This window comes from Mus pahari, chromosome 2, assembly GCF_900095145.1.
Source record: "Mus pahari chromosome 2, PAHARI_EIJ_v1.1, whole genome shotgun sequence".
NCBI lineage: Eukaryota > Metazoa > Chordata > Mammalia > Rodentia > Muridae > Mus > Mus pahari.
In genome coordinates this window covers 16,729,453-16,749,935 of record NC_034591.1, presented here as the reverse complement: position 1 = coordinate 16,749,935, position 20,483 = coordinate 16,729,453, and the positions used below count along the sequence as shown (strand labels likewise).

The following is a 20,483-nucleotide window of genomic DNA, read 5'->3' as shown; positions in this document are numbered from 1 at the left end:
AATATCTCATTTCCCCATGGGAGTGTTTTAAATGTTGCTTTCTTTTTTACTTTAATTATAAGGATTACATGTGTTTTAGTTTATTAAATGTTTCCAGAAACTTATATTTTAATTAAGTCAAAGAAAAAACTCACCCATGATTAAGAGAAGAAAAATGTATATTATGTGTGTATGTGTGTGTGTGTGTGTGCATCACTTTCTTAAATACTAATGTTGATAAAGTGAAGCTGTTATGAATATACACAGTTCTGACTAAATTGTCCAGCTGCTGGTCTCAAAGACCATGTTTAATCGCTCAAAAAAGGAAAGAGAAAAATGAGTCCATGTCACCACAGGCTGGATTTCTCTCATCTTCTCCAAATGTTCCAATTTCTCTGAAAATATTTACGGTTTCATCTGAACTATCACTGGTAATCCCAAGTAGAGCAAAAGTGGCAAAAGGCTAGACAGAGTGATTAGCTTAAGGTGTCACATGACCCAGGGACCTGTAGATATACGTCACCAGCTTACATCTCAGAGCTGTAGAGGGTCATGGGTATTCTTGGATCTTTAGTAATTACTGCCAACTGCACCTGTAAGAATCCAGCTTTTACTATAGAACCTGCTCTCATAGTTGTGTTTGATTGACACATGGTGCTGGGATTGAACCCAGGACCTCCTTGCATGCACATGTGAGGAGACACTCTACCACTGAACAACATCCCCAACCCTATGCTGTAGTTTTTGATTCAGTAAACTGATTCAGTAGCTGGTTAGAGGTTTCCAAGGTAGTTTCTCATCCATCCTTCTGTGCCCAGTCCTGCCTCATCTTCCGAGGCATGTCCCAAAGAACTTTCCCACATGGGAGGAAAGGTGTACCACATTCTATTGTGCTTCCAATCAACAGCGTTATCTTTATTTCCCATCAATTCTAAGTACCGGCGACTTTAAATGCCAGTAGATAAACTGGGGGAAGTGAAATAACTTCCTCAGAGTGCTGCCTCTGTCGCACCTCCCACACACCCCTCCCACTGCAGGCACCCAGCACAAACATATCCCGTTAGCCCAGGGAGAGCCTGAAACCCATGCTCTATTAAATCACCCGTTTCCTTTGCTGGCAATGGTGATTTAGACTTCTTTCACAGAATGAGACTTTTCCCGTCTGTGTCTTTTTCTAGAAGTGAAAGGGATTAGTGTCAGTTTATACTATACTAAAGTAGGTTATAGTATCAGTTCATCAATGCAGTTGTTAGACTAGCTGCTGTTACCACATCAGGGCTTCTGTCTGAAGCTGTGGGTGTTCAGAACGTGTTTAAGAGTCAGAGATCCCACCTTCGAGCCTCATGAGGGAGAACGAGTAATCGCAAGGCAACTTCTGTGCACCAGCTGTGAGTGATTTTGGTTTAATCAAGGATTAAAGGATCTGAGCTGAATATTTTGGCTCTTTCTATTTAAGACTATCAAGGTTTAGCATTTCCTGCTGGGTAAGGTTCTCACACTCAGAAATGATGCTTGCAGTATCATGAAAACCACGTGGATCCTTCACATAATGGGTGAAAATAATAATAGTAGCATAGCCGTGGTTGTGATGAACGATGGTTATGACAGCAGTTCTATTGGGCGCATTTCATGAAGCCTTGTAGGTACAGACAGGAAAGACCTTTTCCGCAGCCTTGGCATCATGTTGATCAGCATTCAGCAACTGAAAACACAGCTTACAAGTTCACCAGGGCCATCTCTCTCACCTTTTCAGATTTGCATCTTGCAATTTTCGAACATAATTTCAGGCTCAAAGGAAAGTATTTTTTGTAAATTTGGGGGGTCAGCCCAGAGCGGCTACAGCTGCCTGCTTACCATTGCTTTGCCATCCAAGAGGAAGGTTGCAAATGATAGTGAATCGCTCCCAGGAGAACCGGGGATAACGGAGGTAGAAAGAGCTTTGAGTAGAATTTTTCTCTCTCTTCTCATCTTTCAATAGTACCCCATGAAGTAGAATTTCTGAATGCGTCAATATGACATGGCTGTGTATTGCTCAAGCCACTGTCTCATTTTGTTTGTCTTTTTGCATACGTCTTTCATGGCAGGTGCAAAATTTATCTTGAAAGTATAAACCATCCTTGACTCTTTGCTGTCTCCTGTGTGCATACCTCTGTGTGTGTATGTGTGTGCATGTGTGTGCACAAGAGTGTGTGTGTGTGTGTGTGTGTGTGTGTGTGTGTAAGACAAGCATAAATAGGGAGAAAGCTTTGCTCAGTGTCCATTATAAGTGTTTCTATCTGCTCAATGAGCTTGGTTCTGCTGAGTTTGCAAAGGCATAAATCACTGGTTTCTGTCAAAGCTGGAATTGGCCTACAGATTAAAAGCAGGTCACTGGAACATAGGTGCTATGCCACGTGCCTCTCATTTTTAAGAAACCTTCGCATTCTTATTGCCTTACCTGCACCTGATGGTGTTTTGCTATTTATTACCCAATTGCCTAAAACTCTAGGTCCCTCCTTGTGTGTGTTTACGTCGAGTTATTCTGAGAAGCAAGTCAGCACTGACAGCCACCAAGACTGTTGCGATGATTGCCCTTGCGAAGAGATTTGAACACGTGTATTTAGAAACTCTTTTAAGAAGCAGTTTATTGGCGTCTGCAATTCATACTAAGGGTTTGCAATCACTAAGTTACAAGCTTTAGAAGAGTCCTGTTTCTGTCTCTTCTCTCATCTAACTTGTTTGCTCCTTTACTACATTCACCTTTGATTATAAGGCAATGGCCACAGTTCTCCTAGTCTAACAAACATCAAAAGACCCCAGTGAAGACAGTATCCCTTAGGGAAGTCAATAGGCCATTAAGAGGAATCATTAAATGAGAACATGAGAGTCTGTTAGTTTTCTTATTGTCCTTATATGTAGTGAATTTAACAAATCTGTTATTCTACTGGTCAGAAGGCAAGTCTCCATTCCACGTCAGAACTGTACCTTCTTTCTCAGTGTCTGCCATCACCCCTCAAATGTTGCTAATTCTCACAAATAGCTGAATCATGAGTGGAGAAGAAAAGTCGTGTTCAAATTAAAAAACATATAAATGAATCTGGATGAAAAATTTTAAATCTTAATGGAAGTTGAGGCTAATGAGGAAAAAAATGATTTTTTGACAATGGTGAAAGGAGAAATCAAGGAGGAGCTGGATCATTTTTAAACCTGTCATTTGGAAATAAAAGCCCCGGGAAGCAAGGCTTTCCTGACACCGTGCCTGGTTTGTCTTCTATGTAACATTCCATTCAGTACCCTGGGAAAATGGCTCAACGACTCCCTTCATGATTCTGCTTTTTTACAAGGTAAAAGCACAATTAGGAAGCAATCAGTTTTGCTTGGCAAAGAAAAAAGAAAAAAAATCTATGCTTTGCAGTTTGCTGTAGTACAAACTGTTTAGTGTGGGACTTGTGTTCTGGGTTTCTAATGAGGATAAACCTGAGCGCAGTAAGACCTGTGGCCAGCCATGTTCCCATGCCTCCTTCCATTAGGAGTCTGAATGATAACTATGATTTCCTGGCTGGATTCCAGCTTGGTTAATTGCATGCTGTCTACCCAGATCCCCTCTGCCTGGGGTACGCCTCACTCTGGACTGTGCTGCTCTTATAGTGTTTCCCCCAAGAGGTGGGTACACATTACAAAATGCGCCAGAATATAATTTGTTAAGCTAATAAGAGTACTTTGGGGATGAAGGGTTAAATGTGGTAGTGTGTGTTTCACAGTCTCCCCCCAGTGAGGTTTATTTGTATAGTAATTAATATGGAATAGCATCAGTGAAATGTGGACATGAGCCAGGTCACTGGAACAACAGTGGCAATAACATAGAAACACCTAATTTTGATAAATTCGACAGAAGATAACCATTCAGACAAATCCCCAGAGCCTCATGTTCCTTTTATGTTTGTCTTGTTTTGTTTGGGATTGAAACTGACAATTATAATTGCTGATTAGGCTAAAACAGTATTCAATAAGGAAATTTTATCTTTCCTCATCTTTGTATGAGGCACAACTCCTAACAAAATAACTTGTGTGGTAGCATGATTAAATGATTAAAGAAATGGATCAAACATGAAGGGAAGAGTCATATGTGTGGATTCCTAATATTGCTATCTTTAAATATATTTCCTATGGTCTCTCATCTATTCCTTATAATTACCCCCATTTCGAAGATGAGGAAGCAGGGGCTCCATCATCTCAAAAGGCTTTAAGTTGTGAAGCCAATTCTGTTTTATTATGAACTTGGCTTTTCCATGCCAAGCTATGCTGCAGCCTCCTGTGTTGTGCCTGGCATCCTGTCCTTAATTTGAGAAGACAAGTACGAAAACCTAACACTGTAAAAATCAAGAACACCAAAGACGAGGCTGAGAACTGTCCATGGAATTTCACATGGTTATCCCTCCTCTGGTTACTCCAGTTCAAATCTGTCACTATTTCCATTTCAGATCTGATAGTATTTCGAAGTAATTATACACTTGTCACAAAGTATACCAAAAGTTGAACCTTTATAAATCCTAGTGCAGTGTGGTTCAACTGTGAATGTTTAATGATCCCAGAAAATAATGAGAAAAAAAAACCCACTCTTTAAGCTCCCTAGAATCCACACACCAGGGTTGACTCTATTGTGTTGACTAAAGGAAAAGCTCTCCTGCACCTGGACTCTATTCACAGCCAAGTTTTCAGGTTTGTAACTGGCATTCAATTACCTAGAAATCAAATGTGTGGAAAATAATAGAAATTTATTTTGTCTCATGAGAAAAATTGTTTTCTTCCTATTAGGGGATTTTCTTTCTATTTGGGGGCATGAAGTCTGAATCTTTAAAAAACACTGAACCCGAAGGTAGAAAATATGTGATAAAGCTATAGCATCTATGTAACAAAAGGCTTTGGAAACACAACGTGCAGGCCAGCCCATCAGCTCCCAGCCACCACACAGCACCTCTTACTTTCATCCGCAAGTTCATATGCCAGTATATTTTATTTCCAGCCAGACAGTGGCTAATTTACAGCTCTGCCAACAATGCCATTTTAATTAATTTTATTCATCTTATTTCTCTTTCCTCTGTTCCTCATATCTCATCTGTTTGCATTGCCTAGATTTTAATTAAAAATCTTCTCCTCTCTAAGGAGCAATCTGAAGTGGCAAAAATAATCACTTAAAATATTACAGTCATTAAAAAATTGGCTGTGGTGGAAGCCATGCATTTTCAATTTTCCTACAAATGATGTTTTAGCTTCCTTTTAAAGCACACTTTGTATCTGAATTGTCTGCCACCAGCCAGCTTGGCTATCAAAAATGGTCTTCCAGCTGGGTGGGCTGAGTGACAACTTCTTAATGGAGGAAATGGATGGCTCTCTGCTCATGTGGAGGGAACAGCGCACCAGGCAGATTTCTTTCCATCTGCCACTGGCCCTCTACAAGCTGGCGTTGCCCTGACACCCAGCGGACCCCTCTCAGCAAAGAGGGCATCATCAAGAAGCAAGTTGTAAGGCTGTAGACCCCTAAAAGAATCATCAGGGTAGTTCGGCCCTAGAGAGATAATATTAAGAGTTGCTCTGGTGTTCTTTCTGAAGGCCTAATTAAACAACAGTGGAGGTGATTTAAGTACTTTTTACAAGTACAGAGGTGAAGTCATTAACCTTTTCCGCAGAGTAGAGGGAGCAAGCTTAGAAAATGCTAACCTGAATTGTGGCCAAGGACATGTTATATTGAGGAATTTGCACTGATGTTTCCTGTTGATGCTTTTCTGCACGGCAGTTTTTTGTCCTTTAGTTACACTGTGTTCTGGTTGTCAAATAAAGGAAATCCATTTAGCAGCAAAATGGAGAGATACCATTTTATTGACTGAAGAAAACACATTAAAGACATGGGGATATCAAAATTAGAGATATGTTGTACTTAAGTAGATGTGGTTTACCAATGAAACAAGTAATTAAAGCAATAATTGATGTCACATTGGAAGGTCTAAATCAGAAAAATAGAACTAGCCATAGACTTTACACCTTGTTTAGCCCAAATACATGCAGCTACCTTATGCTTGTTTATTGAAGTTGTTTAGGTTTTCAATTGTTAATTCCTACAAGTGAAGTGAGTTTGAATTGCTGTTGAACAAAAACAGCTGGACATTAAAATTGAGAACAATTTTCTGAAACTCTTCATAGTTTCAATAAATGCTGCACTTGAGTTTTTAGCATACTGGATTTTGATGTCATTCAATGCAAGTTCATCTGTTAAGAAAACAACATTTGTCATCCCCTATCCTTGAGTTTTTATCTGTTAGGAGAATATTTGATAATTGTCCAAACTGTGGAGGGCTTTTAAACTAATTGATCATTTTATCTGCTATAATAATGTGTGAAGGTTTGCAGTATTTTTTTTTTTACTATATTTTATTGTATGGCCTATTCTTGTACAATTTTCTAAAGGTTTTAATTCAATCTGAGGAATTTTAATAACCATTATAGTGAGAAACAAAAATTGTATTTATTCTGTTTCCCTAACAGTTACTGCTAAGGCTGAAATACATTAGTGCATGTCTTTTAAGAGCACGTGTTCAGAGATATTATTGATATTTGGAAATTTAAAATGAACTGCTTTGAATCTCTGAACTTCTCACAACCTATCAAGAGAGCAGGTATTACTGACGCCATTCTGCATTCATTGTGCAAACCTGAGGACATCAGAGACATAATGGCTTGTGCCAGCCCTTGGCCGTCAGGTAGAGGAAGCGTGTCCTCCAACCCCAACCTCCAGAGCCCTTGAGGATGTGTACAGACCGGAGCTTGCTTTCTTTATCATCCTGGTTGTTTATGGTTCCCACTAGTCTGTTCTTCTAGCCTTGCCTTCCTTGATCCTTCATTAATTGAGTCAGATTGGAGGGAGAAGTTCGCACAGCCCTTAAGCAAGCAGACCCTGGATTCTCTGCAGAGATGTAGAAAGAAACACATTATAAGCTCAGGAATTGTCTACCATGGGGTCATCTAGGCTTCAGTTCTTAGTTTGGAGAGTTTCTAGGAACCCAGGTTGACTTCAAAACATTGCTTTTCAGTGGCTCAGACTCCCCTTGTAATCAATTTCAAGATTGTCAAATAAGGACACAACACTAGCCTGGTTCCCTACCCAGGACTCATATACGCAAGCCTGTATATGACCAACTTCTTAGAAGGAAGGGGACTCAGTATGTTATTGTCTAAGGTAACTTAGGAATTCACCGCTTGGCATAACCATAAGGACACTGGCTCACTTGAGAGCGTAGAGATGAGTTTACTATTTAAAACTTGCAGGGTTATTCCTAGGCCAAGCCTAGAAGCTGACACACAGAGCTTTCTCCTCTGTTTGAACTGAGTTCTGGTGTTGAGTATTGTTACCTACTGAGAATTGATTGCTTACCTACTCTGTGAATTGGTTAGAAGAAAATAAAAGAGATTTTAAAACTTCTTCAAAATGATACCATTCTGTCTCTCACAGAAACTTCTCGAAGACACATTAAACTGGTTTTTTAGCCTATGTGAAAATTGGCTGTTAGTCATATAACTGAATCTTAATTCACCCAGGCTGCTATTTTCACACTTGTTATGGTGAATATTATTTGTGTTTCACGTGCTAGCAAATGTGAGGTTTCTGTGATAGAATAGTTACACAGCTGTAATGCTATGCTCAGCTACTGGAAGAGCCTTTGGAATAAGCTTGTTTTCCTGTTAAGCCAGTTTACTCTGTGATAGGAGTTAGCGGTAAGCTACCAGATTTTATAATGACTTTATGTTTTATAAAGATCTGTCTCAGGTAAGCTTCAAATATATATTAATGATAAGGTTTGGAAGGGCAGAAAAGAATTACCTAGAGTTTAAATTATTAACAAAAATTCATGAAGTAAATGAAACCAACATTTAAATTATTAAATAAATGTCTGGCCAGAAATGACAAAGGCTATTAGGTGATCCATTCTTTAGCTGTACAAAAATCTCATTCAAATTATAACGTAAATGACGTATACAGGTATTTTGTGTGCCACTTCCTGGGATTATTGCCATTCCTGTTGATGTCTGAGTCTGCACTAGGTTCGGATATCCACAGGCCAGAGTTGGTCAGGCTTCTGACTGCAAGGAAATCATGAAGGCCCATAACTAAAACTCAGTGGGTTGTTTTAGAAAAATGACCCTTACTGTTCTTGTTAGTATTGGTTCTCTCTCAGGTGGGCATGGTGAAGAAATCTTTTGTTTGTTTTTGTTTGTTTGTTATTAGATATTTTCTTTATTTACATTTCAAATGCTATTGCAAAAGTTCCCTATACCCTCCCCGCGCCCCTGCTCCCCTACCCGCCCACTCCCACTTCTTGGCCCTGGCATTCCCCTGTGCTGGGTCATATAAAGTTTGCAAGACCAAGGGGCCTCTTGAAGAAATCTTTAAAATTTATCATCTATTGACAGTTCTTATTTACTGTGAAAGGAGCTAAGTTTTACCTTTTGATCAATATGCCTGTGCATATCACATAAAATGAGTTCAGTTTAATATCCATGAATAATCTGTATTCACTGCATGTGAAGAAACATCTCAAGCAGTCAGCACATGCCACATGCTGAGTATTATCTAAAACGATGACAGCCCAGAAGACGTGCATATGTCTTAGCACTGTAAGGGGATCTTCTTATGATCCTGTGCTGCAAAGTCTGCTTGTCTAGGCTCTCCTAGAGGCAATTCTGAACACCTCTTACATACTTTCGTACACAAATACGCTGCCTACCATTGGGCCCTACATCTGATATTTGACATTTCTCAACTAAACTAGACTTAGGGTTTGTGTTGTGTGGTTACTATGAGAATTGAATCTAATGCCTCATGTGTGGCCAGCAGCTACTCAATCACAGCTCACAACTCTAGCCCTTAGCAAGAATTTGGGAAACTAAGAATGCTTGGGTGCTTGTGGGCTATCTAGCATGAAAAACAGATCATGTGGAAGGCAAGGAATGATACTTGAGGTTGCCCTCTGACCTCTACATACATGCCCTGGTACACGCATACCCACATTCACATGTATAATTCATGTTTTTTTTAGATTTATGTATTTATTTTACTTTTATGAGTACACTGTNGCTGTCTTCAGACACACTAGAAGAGGGCATTAGATCCCATTACAGATGGTTGTGAGCCACCTTTTGGTTGCTGGGAATTGAACTCAGGACCTCTGGAAAAGCAGTCAATGCTCTTAACCACTGAGCCATCTCTCCAGTCCCACACGTATGGTTTTCTTTAACTTTAAAAAGGAAAAAAATAAACAAAACAAAACATAGCCATTGCATTAATTCTTTCCCACATTGAACTGTTTAAAATGTCTTTGAATACCTACTGTGTTAGGCACTGTGGTGAGACCTGGTGTAACAGTCATGTCTCTGGCATAGTGGGTATTTTTGTCCAGTTGGGGGTTTGTCCACTTCTACCTCATTTTAAGAGTATTACAGCTTAAATCAATGTTTGATCTTAAGTAGGTTAGCATTTCCCTTACGATTTATTGCTGAAAACAGCCATAATGAAAACTTCTAATTTTGAGGAGACATTCAGATTGCCATCTTGTCTTTGACCATTCACGTCAAGCTGAGAAACACACGCTGAAAGATAAATCACCAGAAACGCTTCATTTCTCTTGCAAGTGCTCTGTCAGAGAGTAGCAGAGTTTGTGATTCTCAGGCCTCTCACTGAAATGGTCATGCACCTCTCAGATCTAGTCAGAAACTTTGGCTGAAATCTGGCTGTGAGAATATGGCCTGGCAGAGGTGACTGTGGCCTTTTCAGCATCCCGTGTTTTGATTAGCTAGCTGTTCTACTCATACTCCATTTACAGACAAATTGTGAAAGATTTGAATGGCAAGTCAGAACTGTATGGAATATTGAAAAGGTCACTGTGATTTAGCCTACAACTAGAGAATTGAAATAACACGAAAAGTCATGATCAGACTTAGGTCTCACAACAAGGGCTGTGGTGTCGATGGGATATTATTCCAATTAAAACACTCTTGTCTCATACTAAAGGCTGAAATGGCAAAGCTCAAATGCCCTCTTGACTCCTTTTGTGTGATGACTTAATAAGTTAGTAAGAAATTATAATTGAATTAAGCAAGGCAAAAAGGAGGTAACAAGCCCTTTTGATTTTCGAGTCCATCGAGAAAGAAGAATGTAATGACTTCCCTGAAAACTCTAATTATACATGAGTAAAAGAGACACAAAACCAATTCAACAGCCACCCCATGCTCTCTATTTTGTCTACAGCATAGCTGTCAGTCAGATGGGAACTCCATTTATTTCCATGGAAATGAAGGCAGCGAGTTCAATTTTGCCACCACCCGGGATGTAGATCTCTCTACAGAGGATATTCAAGAGCAGTGGTCAGAAGAATTTGAGAGCCAGCCCACGGGGTAAGTAATTGTTATCTCCCATGCTGTGGAGACCGCCTACCCTTGTTCCAGTAGGCACGGTTTCTGCATATCGAGAAATGGCAAAAGCTTGCTTACATCCCCACTGATGGTTTCTGCCACAGACAAGCCAGAAGGGGGACACTTACCCTAAAGGTTTTCATCAGGTGCTTTTATGGATAGTTTTTAAATCGTGATTATAAATACTTCATGACTTCATATATATCCCATATTATTTAGCTTTTACTTGGAATTTTTTTTTTTTTTTTTTTTTTAGGTATTTAGAATGCAAAATCTTTCCACCCCTATTAGACTGGGATTTCTTTTCTCCTCCTGGGGACTGAGATTTATTTTCATCGAAATGTGGTTTTGATCCATAAAAGGCTATTTAGGGAATACAATTTATCCTTGGGAGATATGTAAAGGAGATAGTTGGGACTGAGGTTGGAGGGTGGGAGACCTGAAGCACTAGGGGCGCTCTGTGTTTGCTGTAAGTTTTCTTCTGTCTGCCTTGTTCTAGGACCTGAATGCCTGTGATCAGGTCCTAGGTGAGTAGTACTTTCACAGGTCCCAGTTTGTCTGGGGATATAACTCAGATAAAAACGCTCATCATGAAAGTGTGAGGACCAGAGTTTGGATCCTCAGAACCACATAAAAGCTACCCATACAGAGTTCGAATCAAGTCCCAGGACTTCTAGGGTGGGGTGGGGGATGGGAAACAAAGACTGAAAAAGCCCTGGACACTCCACTAGCATGTAAAGCAGGAAAACAGCAGAGCCCCTGCCTCCAACAGGACAGCATGAGGCCGGACACCCTAGATTGACCACTGACTTCTGTATGTGACCATGCTGCATTCATACCTCCACACACATGTATGTGCTCGCGCATGGACACACACACACACACACACACACACACACACACACACACCAGATGCGTGTGCATGCAGACAGAGAGAGGGAGAGAGACTTGGAGTTTAAAGGGATTAGGAGTGTGAGGAAGAAGAATCCTGAGTTCCAAGCCAGCCTGGGCTGTGTAAGAAGGTCCTAAATTAAGACAAAAAGCTCAAAACGAAAAAAGTTCCAATCAGTGAAGCAAACAATATTTATAGAAAGAAATTCTAGAAAGTTTCTAGCTCTCACCAGGACTGTCCTTTTAAGTTAAATATGTAAGGAGCTGGATGTTTACAGCAGCTTGGCCTATGGGCATGTCCGTGGGGGAGTTGTCTTGACTGTTCATTGATATAGAAAATTGTGACCTATGGTAGATAGCTCATTCCCTGGCAGAGGTCTGGAACATTGTAAGAGCAGAGCAAGCTAGCTGTGGGTAAACAAGGAGGCGTGCATGCCTTTGTTTGCCTCTGGTCCTGACTGAGATGTGGTGTGGCCAGTTGCTTGAGTTTCTGCCTTAACTTCCCTGAATGACGGCCTGTGACCTGGATTATAACCAGGTAAACCTTCTCTTCCCTACATTGCTTCCTGTCAGGGTATTTTTATCATAGTAACAGAATAAAAGGAAAAAATGGAACAGGAACTGATTTGATACTTAAAGAAACCAACCTACTTTAGAAAATGTAATAGCTATTTATGTATATAACATATATTTATATTTTCATATACTATTTTATAAATATCTAAATATGTATTTATACATAATATTTTGTATATATATTTATATGATAGATTTATATATAAACCTATATGTATAAACAATATAAATATAGATTTATAATGTATGTAAATATATACACATACACATACATATGTTCTGATTACAGATCAGGCATTTCACTCTAATGAAATGCTAATGTTGTCAGAGAGTTTTTGACTAAAACCAGAAGCATCCTCACAAGCAAGCAAAAGAAGCCACTTACCATGAGAAAGGACCATGAGAAAAAGACTCAGCTTTTCTGCATCTAGGCTGAAATGATGGTTTAATTCAGTGCCAGATGCTGCTTTTATTGGTCTAGTAAAGAATACTGATAAAGTTATCTTTATTAGAGCTTCAGGAAAAAAAAAATCTTTTCACAAAGTCAAACTGTATGGAGCATCTTATATGTAGCATGAGAGGTGACAAAGAAAAGCATTGGTTATGAACACTTGGGACGTCCCTTCTTTGTCAAGTCACAGCGTGTTTGTCTCAGTCTTCCCTTCAATCACAACTATCCAGGAATGATTTACCATTAAAGGGTTCCCTGCTGGAGGCAACAGGTAGCTCGTAAATCTTCTGTGTATTACAGAGTGCCTGAATCGGTTACATTCTAAAACTTTAGGAAAATATCCTAATTAAATATTTAGCATAGATACATGTTCATCCCTTTCACCTGTTTTCCTTCCATAGGAATTAAAGAGAGTTAAAGAACAGGCTGCCCTAATAATATGTTCAAACTACTTTGTGTGAATAACCAGGGTGGAAAGAAAATCCAAGACAATGTTTTCGGAAACCACTTCCCCAGCTGCCTGTGTTTTCATACTAGAATCGAAACATTTGATCTCACATCAGAAAGATGTGGGCATGAGAGCCTTGCCCATCACCGGGCTGTCCCAGGGCATGTGAGCCTTGCCCATCACTGGGCTGTCCCAGGGCATGTGAGCCTTGCCCATCACTGGGCTGTCCCAGGATTGTGAATCTTGCACATCATGAGTGGGTGAGCCTTGCATATCGTGATCATGTGAGTCTTGCACATGACTGGGCTATCTAGTGCTGATGGGTTTTTTGTTTGTTTTTTTGTTTTGTTTTGTTTTGTTTTAAGTAGAATGTTAAAGGTTTTTTTCTTGGAGGGGGACGTTGGGTTTTTTTCTAAAGAAGACACATCTGTTACTTCAGGGGGGGGATGCTCTAATAGGTACATTGATAATTTATGTGAGCCTTTCTGAACTTCGGCTTAACCTTACACTCGCATCATTTAATTAGCAGCTATAATATCTCTCCCAGCTAAGGCCAGGAGAGAAAGGGCTAGGGAGAATGGCAGGTTGCTGTGAAATGGAATTTGGATATATGCCTTGTGCCCTTACTATTTAAATACCTTTTCAAGATATCTTATTGTTATCCATGACAGTATATCTATGACAAAGTGGAAATCTGCAAATTAATGACTATTAAAATTTTTAATCAATATAACATGGTCCCTGTCTTCACCACCTGGCCCAAATCCTTGTTCCAAGTCTTTGAAAATTACAGAAAATGAGCAAGTAAATCTCTGTTGAGTGAGAAAATAGTAAGATATCTCTCTAAGAGGGCCAGAAATTATGAAAGACTTGGGGGGACAGAGGCTACAGGGATGAGCAGGAGCCTGGGATCTGAGAAGCCGGGGGGGGGGGGCAACTACAGGTCAAATTCACCTTGAGTAAGACACATCCAATGTGGCACCCCAGCTTTGCTCCAGGTATGGGTCCTGGGTTAGGGTGTAGCTCCGAGTCACAGCTGTAGGGACTGGTGAGTGACTTCAAACCCAGGCTCCTGCCTCCAGAAAGCAGCAACAAATGTGGACATCTGGAACTGAGCTTCCGAGCAGTCCTCACCCACGGTGACAGTCCTCACCCACGGCGCCTAACCTACCGGGCAGCTGGCATTTTTACACTAACAACTCAAGTATAGCTAGTAGTTTCAACAAATAATATAGGATATCCAAACATGGTTTCTTTAAAAAAATCAACGTTAAATAAAATCATTCATCTAAAGAACTAAAAGTTTAGATGAAATGTCAGAATGAGTGAATACAGACAATCTCAGAAGCATATCTGTTATCCTCAGAGGAACAAGAGAGCATATGGCATTTGTGAAACCAGAAGAGATTTATAAGGAAAAAATTAGAGATGAGAAAATATATATATATGATGGTTGAAACAAATTTACTGTATTTCCCTCAATTATAAATATATGCCTAGTTCAAAAGTAAATTAGTAAACTGGATATTTTAATCTCGAGTCCTTTATCATATATAACACAGAAGAATTTAGAATCTTGGGATGGTGGCTCAGTTGATAAAGTGCTTGCCATATATGCATGAAGGCCTGTGATTTCTCCCCAACGCCCATGTTTAAAAGCCAGACATGGTGGCACACACTTGTGACCCCAGTGTTGGAAGAGAAAGGTTGAAAACTGGAGGATCCCTGGAGCTTGCTAATGAGTCACCCTTGACCATCAGTAAGCTCCAGGTCTCAGTGAAAAACCCAGAGTCACTCCTGAGAAGTAACACTCAAGTGTGACCCAGCCTACACGTATGCACATGCATGCACAGGTACATGTGTACATGTATGAACTCACAGCCTGCACACACATGGGGGATGCAAGTATGTTTTTTATATATTGGAAATGTGCTATTTTTAACCTTAAAACAGCATGCAGAACACAGTTTAACAACATGACTATCAAAACATCAACAGTTTTCTCCTCTCACCACGGGCCTATGGGTTCCATAATCATGGGTTTTAACCATGTTTACAGTACCAAGCTTAAATTCCTTTATATGCAGCAGACCTTAAATCTCATCAAGAGAGGTGTTGGCTACACTCATCCTCGATGTTGCCGCTCTTACATCAGTATGGCAGTATGGTATTACAGCATTCAGGGTCTAGACTGGATTAGATCTTGATAACCCAACACTATAAAAGCAAGTCAACAAGGAAGGAGTTTCTCTGTCACGTTGAGACTGATCCCTCTATGCCATTCAACCAAAGTATGTGGCGTCATCAGTAGTAGTTGTACCATTTAGTAACCAACCAAGAGAAATTGCATACATGATGCATAAACAATTAAACATATTAAAATATGTTTTAAAGACATACAAGATGCTCAGACAGGTCCCGATGACATGATGTTAGAGAGCACTGCTCCCTTCTCCCTGTCCTTAATTTGGTCTGCATCTGAATATTACTTTCATGACAATAGAATTGCTTTAGATTTTTTTTTAAAAACTGACACTAATTTTAAAATGTCTAAAAAATGTGCTAAAATTGAATAGAAACTCTAGCAGTGTAAGAGACACAGAGAGATAAAACACAGATTTTCTTTCTGCTGAGAGTCTCCACACACTTGATTGTTTCAGTAATAACATGTTACATACCATATCAGCCATGATTGTTAGTCTAGTAATTCTACAAAAAAAATAAAATAAAAATAAAACACTCTTGTAGTTTTTAAAAAATCTTTTGAACCACATTTTATCTTATTTTAAGACAAACAGAATGGTGTTGTGCTTTAAAGGAGAAATTGAGGCTAATTTACTGAGACTCTGGAGTGTCCCAGTTAGTGTGTGCGGGCTGCTAAGCAGCCTCCAGTCTAGGCTGTTAGTGTTGTGCAGTGAGAAAACTGAGTGTCTTCTACCCAAGTGAAACCAGCATTCCATATCAGGGTTATTCCAGACGGGTATGCTTAAAACATGGGGCATATAATAAAAACCTGGAATAAAATTAAATGTGAGGAAACATGGGAAATTGGTGAAGAGGAGAGTCTCTGGATGCAGGGTATGCAGGGAAGCCTCCAGCCAGGGCTCCTCACTTCCTCCCTCCGATGACTGAAGGACAGGGGGAGAAATCCATAAGACGGAAAGGCAAGAAAGCACACACCTTGCTAGACTTCAGAGGACCCCTACTACAGATAAAGCTCATGAATATAAATGAAGGTGGAAGGGTCTCCACCAGTGCCACATCCCTCATTAAATATCAGAGGCTGGATCCCAAACGGGCCTTACCAATGAAATAAACGTTTTCCATCTCTGCAAACTCATATGAGGTTTAAGAAGCATATAGATTTGGTAAATACAGACTCTTTGAACCAGCCTTTGTTCTGTGTCCTAGAGCACGCCTAACATTTCTGTCTGTGGGTGGTTTAATCTAGCCTGAAGAGGAAAGCAAATTTTCATACACAATATGAAATGTTCCATTCCTTTACTGTTCTGTATGCAATATTGGTAGGGAAACATCTGATTGACATATTAAACTACTATTTACCAGCCTATAATGAAATCATTTGAATTTTTTAGTCTGAGTTTAAAACCAGCGCTGTTTCTTCTTTTCCTTTGCTTTTCTCTGAAGTTTTTGCTTGCCAAAACAGGCATGTGGGGTCAGAATTCACAGTTCCCTGTGGATCCCCATTTCTTGCTGTTAAAACCTTGGCAAATGCTCTTTAGAGACTTTCCTGTTCACTTACCAAAAGGCATCATGGAAACCACATTCTGTTACATCTCCACTCAACTTTGACAAAACATAGCAACACATTAGAAAAGTCTCTTAACTGATAACGATATTAATCATTTCAAAAAAAAAAAAGATCACATACCAGCTTTTTAACTAACCCCTGCTGTAGATGAGGAACACCGTAACAAGCATTCTTGTGGACTTAAGTATTTATGAATGACAAATTTCTAAATGATAAAAGGATACATATGAATACTTAACACATATATGTGCATTGTGTAATTTCAGTTGACAACCTTCCCTCCAGAAACTCTATCGTTCTAGTAATTACCTGGGCGTGAACTGATTAAGACAGTTAATGCTAAGAAGGCGTCCTAGGAGAGCTGACACGGCCATTACCCATCCAGCTAAGAAACCGCTTCAGACTGCTTTTGCTACCTAGACCATGTTTCTTTGTGACACACAAAGACAGTCTTATTTTAAAGCTATAAATTAAATATTATTGTGACCTTAGTGTTTCAGAAGTACAAAGTTGTCTTGGGGCATTTTATTGATTGGAAACTTGTTTTCTTTCCTTCAACACCATCTCTCTCTATTTGTAATAAATAATAGATATGAATATATTTATAATAAATAAGATAGGGCTTTTTATTTTATAATTAGTCATAAAGGAGTAAATATAAATTGGTATGTGGTAGAGAGCTCACCCCTAGGCAGATGTTCCTTCAGATGCGGTTCACATGGAACAGAACTGCATTTCCTCAGGGGAAGCCATTTAAAGCACAGAGAATCAATAGTCCTGTTGAAGGAACTTGCCATGCCATCCAAGAAACTGCTAAAATGGTACAACTCCTCAGGTGGCTCTGCTGGACTCTCTCGTAGGTTTCGTTATAATTCCATTTCATGTAATTATTTCAATGGGAGAAAGTCAGGACTATGTCATTTCTTAACTAGAAATGACCACAGTTTGGAGACCACACAAGTGGAGACAAGCGCAGGGAGCGGAGGCTCTCTCCCTGAAGGCTTGGGTAGCTGACACAGCTCCACATCCCTCCATAGCCTTTGCCCTCCAGCACCCTTGAGCTGGTTTGTACAAACTCAGGAAAAAATGATAAATTTTTTTTTAAATGCAGATAATCTATTCAGAGCAACAAACTTTTATGAAAGGTTTTATTCATAAAACCTGAGAAAAGCACATGGCTTCCTTCATCTTTCTGTTCAAAGTAGGCAGAACTGCCCATGCCATTTGATTATAAATATTTGGGTATCAAAGAGATTTATTTCACTTTTGCTATCTAACAACTGTTTTTTTTTTCAATTTTTATTAGGTATTTACTTCATTTACATTTTAAATGCTATCCCCAAAGTCCCCTATACCCTCCCCCACCCACTACTCCTTCTTGGCCCTGATGTTCCCCTGTACTGGGGCATTTAAAGTTTGCAAGAACAAGGGGGGCCTCTCTTCCCAATGATGGCTGACTAGGCCATCTTCTGCTACATATGCAGCTAGAGACACGAGCTCTGGGGGTGCTGGTTAGTTCATATTGTCTAACAGCTGTTTTTAGTAAGAGGGATAAAAACTAATTTAAAGCAAATTAGAGAAGTTGGGCTTAAAATAAAAATTGAAAGTCTATATACAATCTGAATTATAGCATTATTTGTGGTCAAAGTTGCAAAACTAACTCATGTAGATTATCCTAGAAAAGTAATTAATTTATAACGGATAGCTAAGAGAAAGTAGCTAAGAGAAAAGAAATTAATTTACGACTGATAGTTAAGAGAAAGTAGCTATTGAATACTTCTCTCACACTAATGGAAAGTTCTCTCAGTCTGTGACAGTTCCATCCTTTCCAATTCAACTTCTCATTTAAAAATACTCTAAAGCACACCATATATCTAAACAGAGTTATCATCTGCATCATTTATAACTTAAACTTGCTATGTGGATTGGCAGGCTGAGTGGTTTAATTGGGATAAGTGGAGCATGTAAAAGACCAATGAAGCAGTGTGGAGTCTTCACGTATACATCACATGAAGCTCCTGCTTAATTTACAAGTGAACCATTATCATCAAGAGCTATTTCGAAAAGTTACTTGTGTGCTGTGAATGATTGACATAATCTGTTAACACACGCAGAGAAGGAAGAAGGACGGGAAGAAGGTGGGGGAGGTTTCCTAAGATTTAAGTCTGTTATAAAATTGAATGGGGCCAGCAAGATGGCTCAGCATCATGTGATACCTTGACTGACAACCTGAGTTTAATCCCCAGAGAGCTCACATGATCTGTCTTTGGACTTCCACACATGTGTGTCATGGCAGGCATGCACACACGGTCAGTAAATAAGCCCAAAGAGTTACATGAGTCATCCTGGCATGGTTCGAAGTATAACTATAATGATAACCACAAACTAAGAAACAGACTCCATTGTAGAACAAAATTGACCGTTAGCCTCAAGCAAACTGCTCAACACATGCACCCCACTTCTCCATTTTTGACATGTTGTTATGTGAATAATAAAGGACCAAAAATAAGTACTTAGAGAAATGAGTATCTAAATACCCAATGAATATTTAAAACCATCCACAAGGTACGAGATTAAGCTTCTCATAAAATAAACCATAAAGTCCCTAAAGTTACATGTATAATTATACATAATTTTCTGTTGTTGCTTGATTTTTGACACAAGTCTCACTATGTAGCCAAGGCTAGCTTAGAATTTACTGTGTAGCCCAGACGTCCTCCTCAGGCCTTTGACTCCCAAGCTCTGGGATTACAAGCCTGTGTTACTTTGTCAAGTGATGTAATGCACTTTTAAATAATTCCGCTGTTACTTTCCGAGTCTGTTGCCAGTGTGTGGTACTGCAGTTGTACAGTGTGTGTGTTTGATGTCAGTGAAATCACCTCTCTTAGTGGTCTTTGTTTTGGGAGCAGAAGGTGTCAGTCAACCACACTGGGGGAATGCTGTGAAGGAGTAAGGTCGCACATTCTTTTTCACTAGGATGCTTCCACATTGTATCTGAGATGGCTGTCATTTGATAGACGTCTACAGAGTTCCAGCAATTTGTTTCCCTTATAGAATATAATGAAACTGGTGTTCCTCTGTGGAGAGATGAGGGTGCAACTTAAATATATTACCTAGATATGTTTTCTACATCTCAGAAGTGTTGATGGGAGGAATTATGATTGAAAAACGTTATAATTTTCAAGATGGCAACATGTTATACCCTAAGAGAGCCATTAATATTCAATAACTAGTAGCCTTGTGATTTACAAAATTGACTACTTTTAATAATATGTATTTTAATATATATTAATATATTATTTTATGTTGACTAATTACTACATTGTTATATATAATAATTTGTATGTTTTATTATATAATGTATATCTAAATAATCAATGTTTTATATAATATGGAATTATATGTAATTAATATATAGTATATAATAACATAATTATAATATACTTTAGTTTGAGAGAGAGACATAGAGGAGAACATTACATGACTAAGTGGCATTTTAGTCATTTTGGGACAGAATTGTTAATGGAGCTGGAACAGCTTGTTAGCTATATATGAAAAGAAAGTTGGACCTCAGCTTTATTCCTCACCTTCAAATGAATTTCAAATAAATTACATTTATGTAAATGTGAAAAGTAAAATTTAAACTTTAAACAGAAAGTATAAGGGAATGTATCTCTGTGACCTTGGGTCAAGGATTCATTAAATAGAATGAATGATGCAAGCTGAAATAAAAGATTACTTATACTGTTAAAACTTTTTCACATGAGCATATATGTGTGATGTACGTGTATGCTTATGTGTGGGGTCATGTGTATAAAACATGTGCACATGTGCACACATGGTGTGTGGAGGCCAGATTGCTTTCTACTATTTTACTGAATCAGAGTTTCTTAGTGAACCCAGAGACCTCAAGGTAGCAAGTCCCT

General features: G+C 39.1%; 1 protein-coding gene across 2 annotated transcripts in view; it reads left to right on the top strand.

Moving 5' to 3' along the window:
* Positions 1-20,483, top strand: part of Reln (reelin) — a 447,612-nt gene that overhangs the window by 239,173 nt on the left and 187,956 nt on the right. For both annotated transcript variants that reach the window (XM_021190313.1, XM_021190312.1), the window contains exon 11: positions 10,256-10,401. In XM_021190313.1, the coding sequence (XP_021045972.1) occupies positions 10,256-10,401 (146 nt within the window). The remainder of the gene's footprint in view (positions 1-10,255; positions 10,402-20,483) is intronic.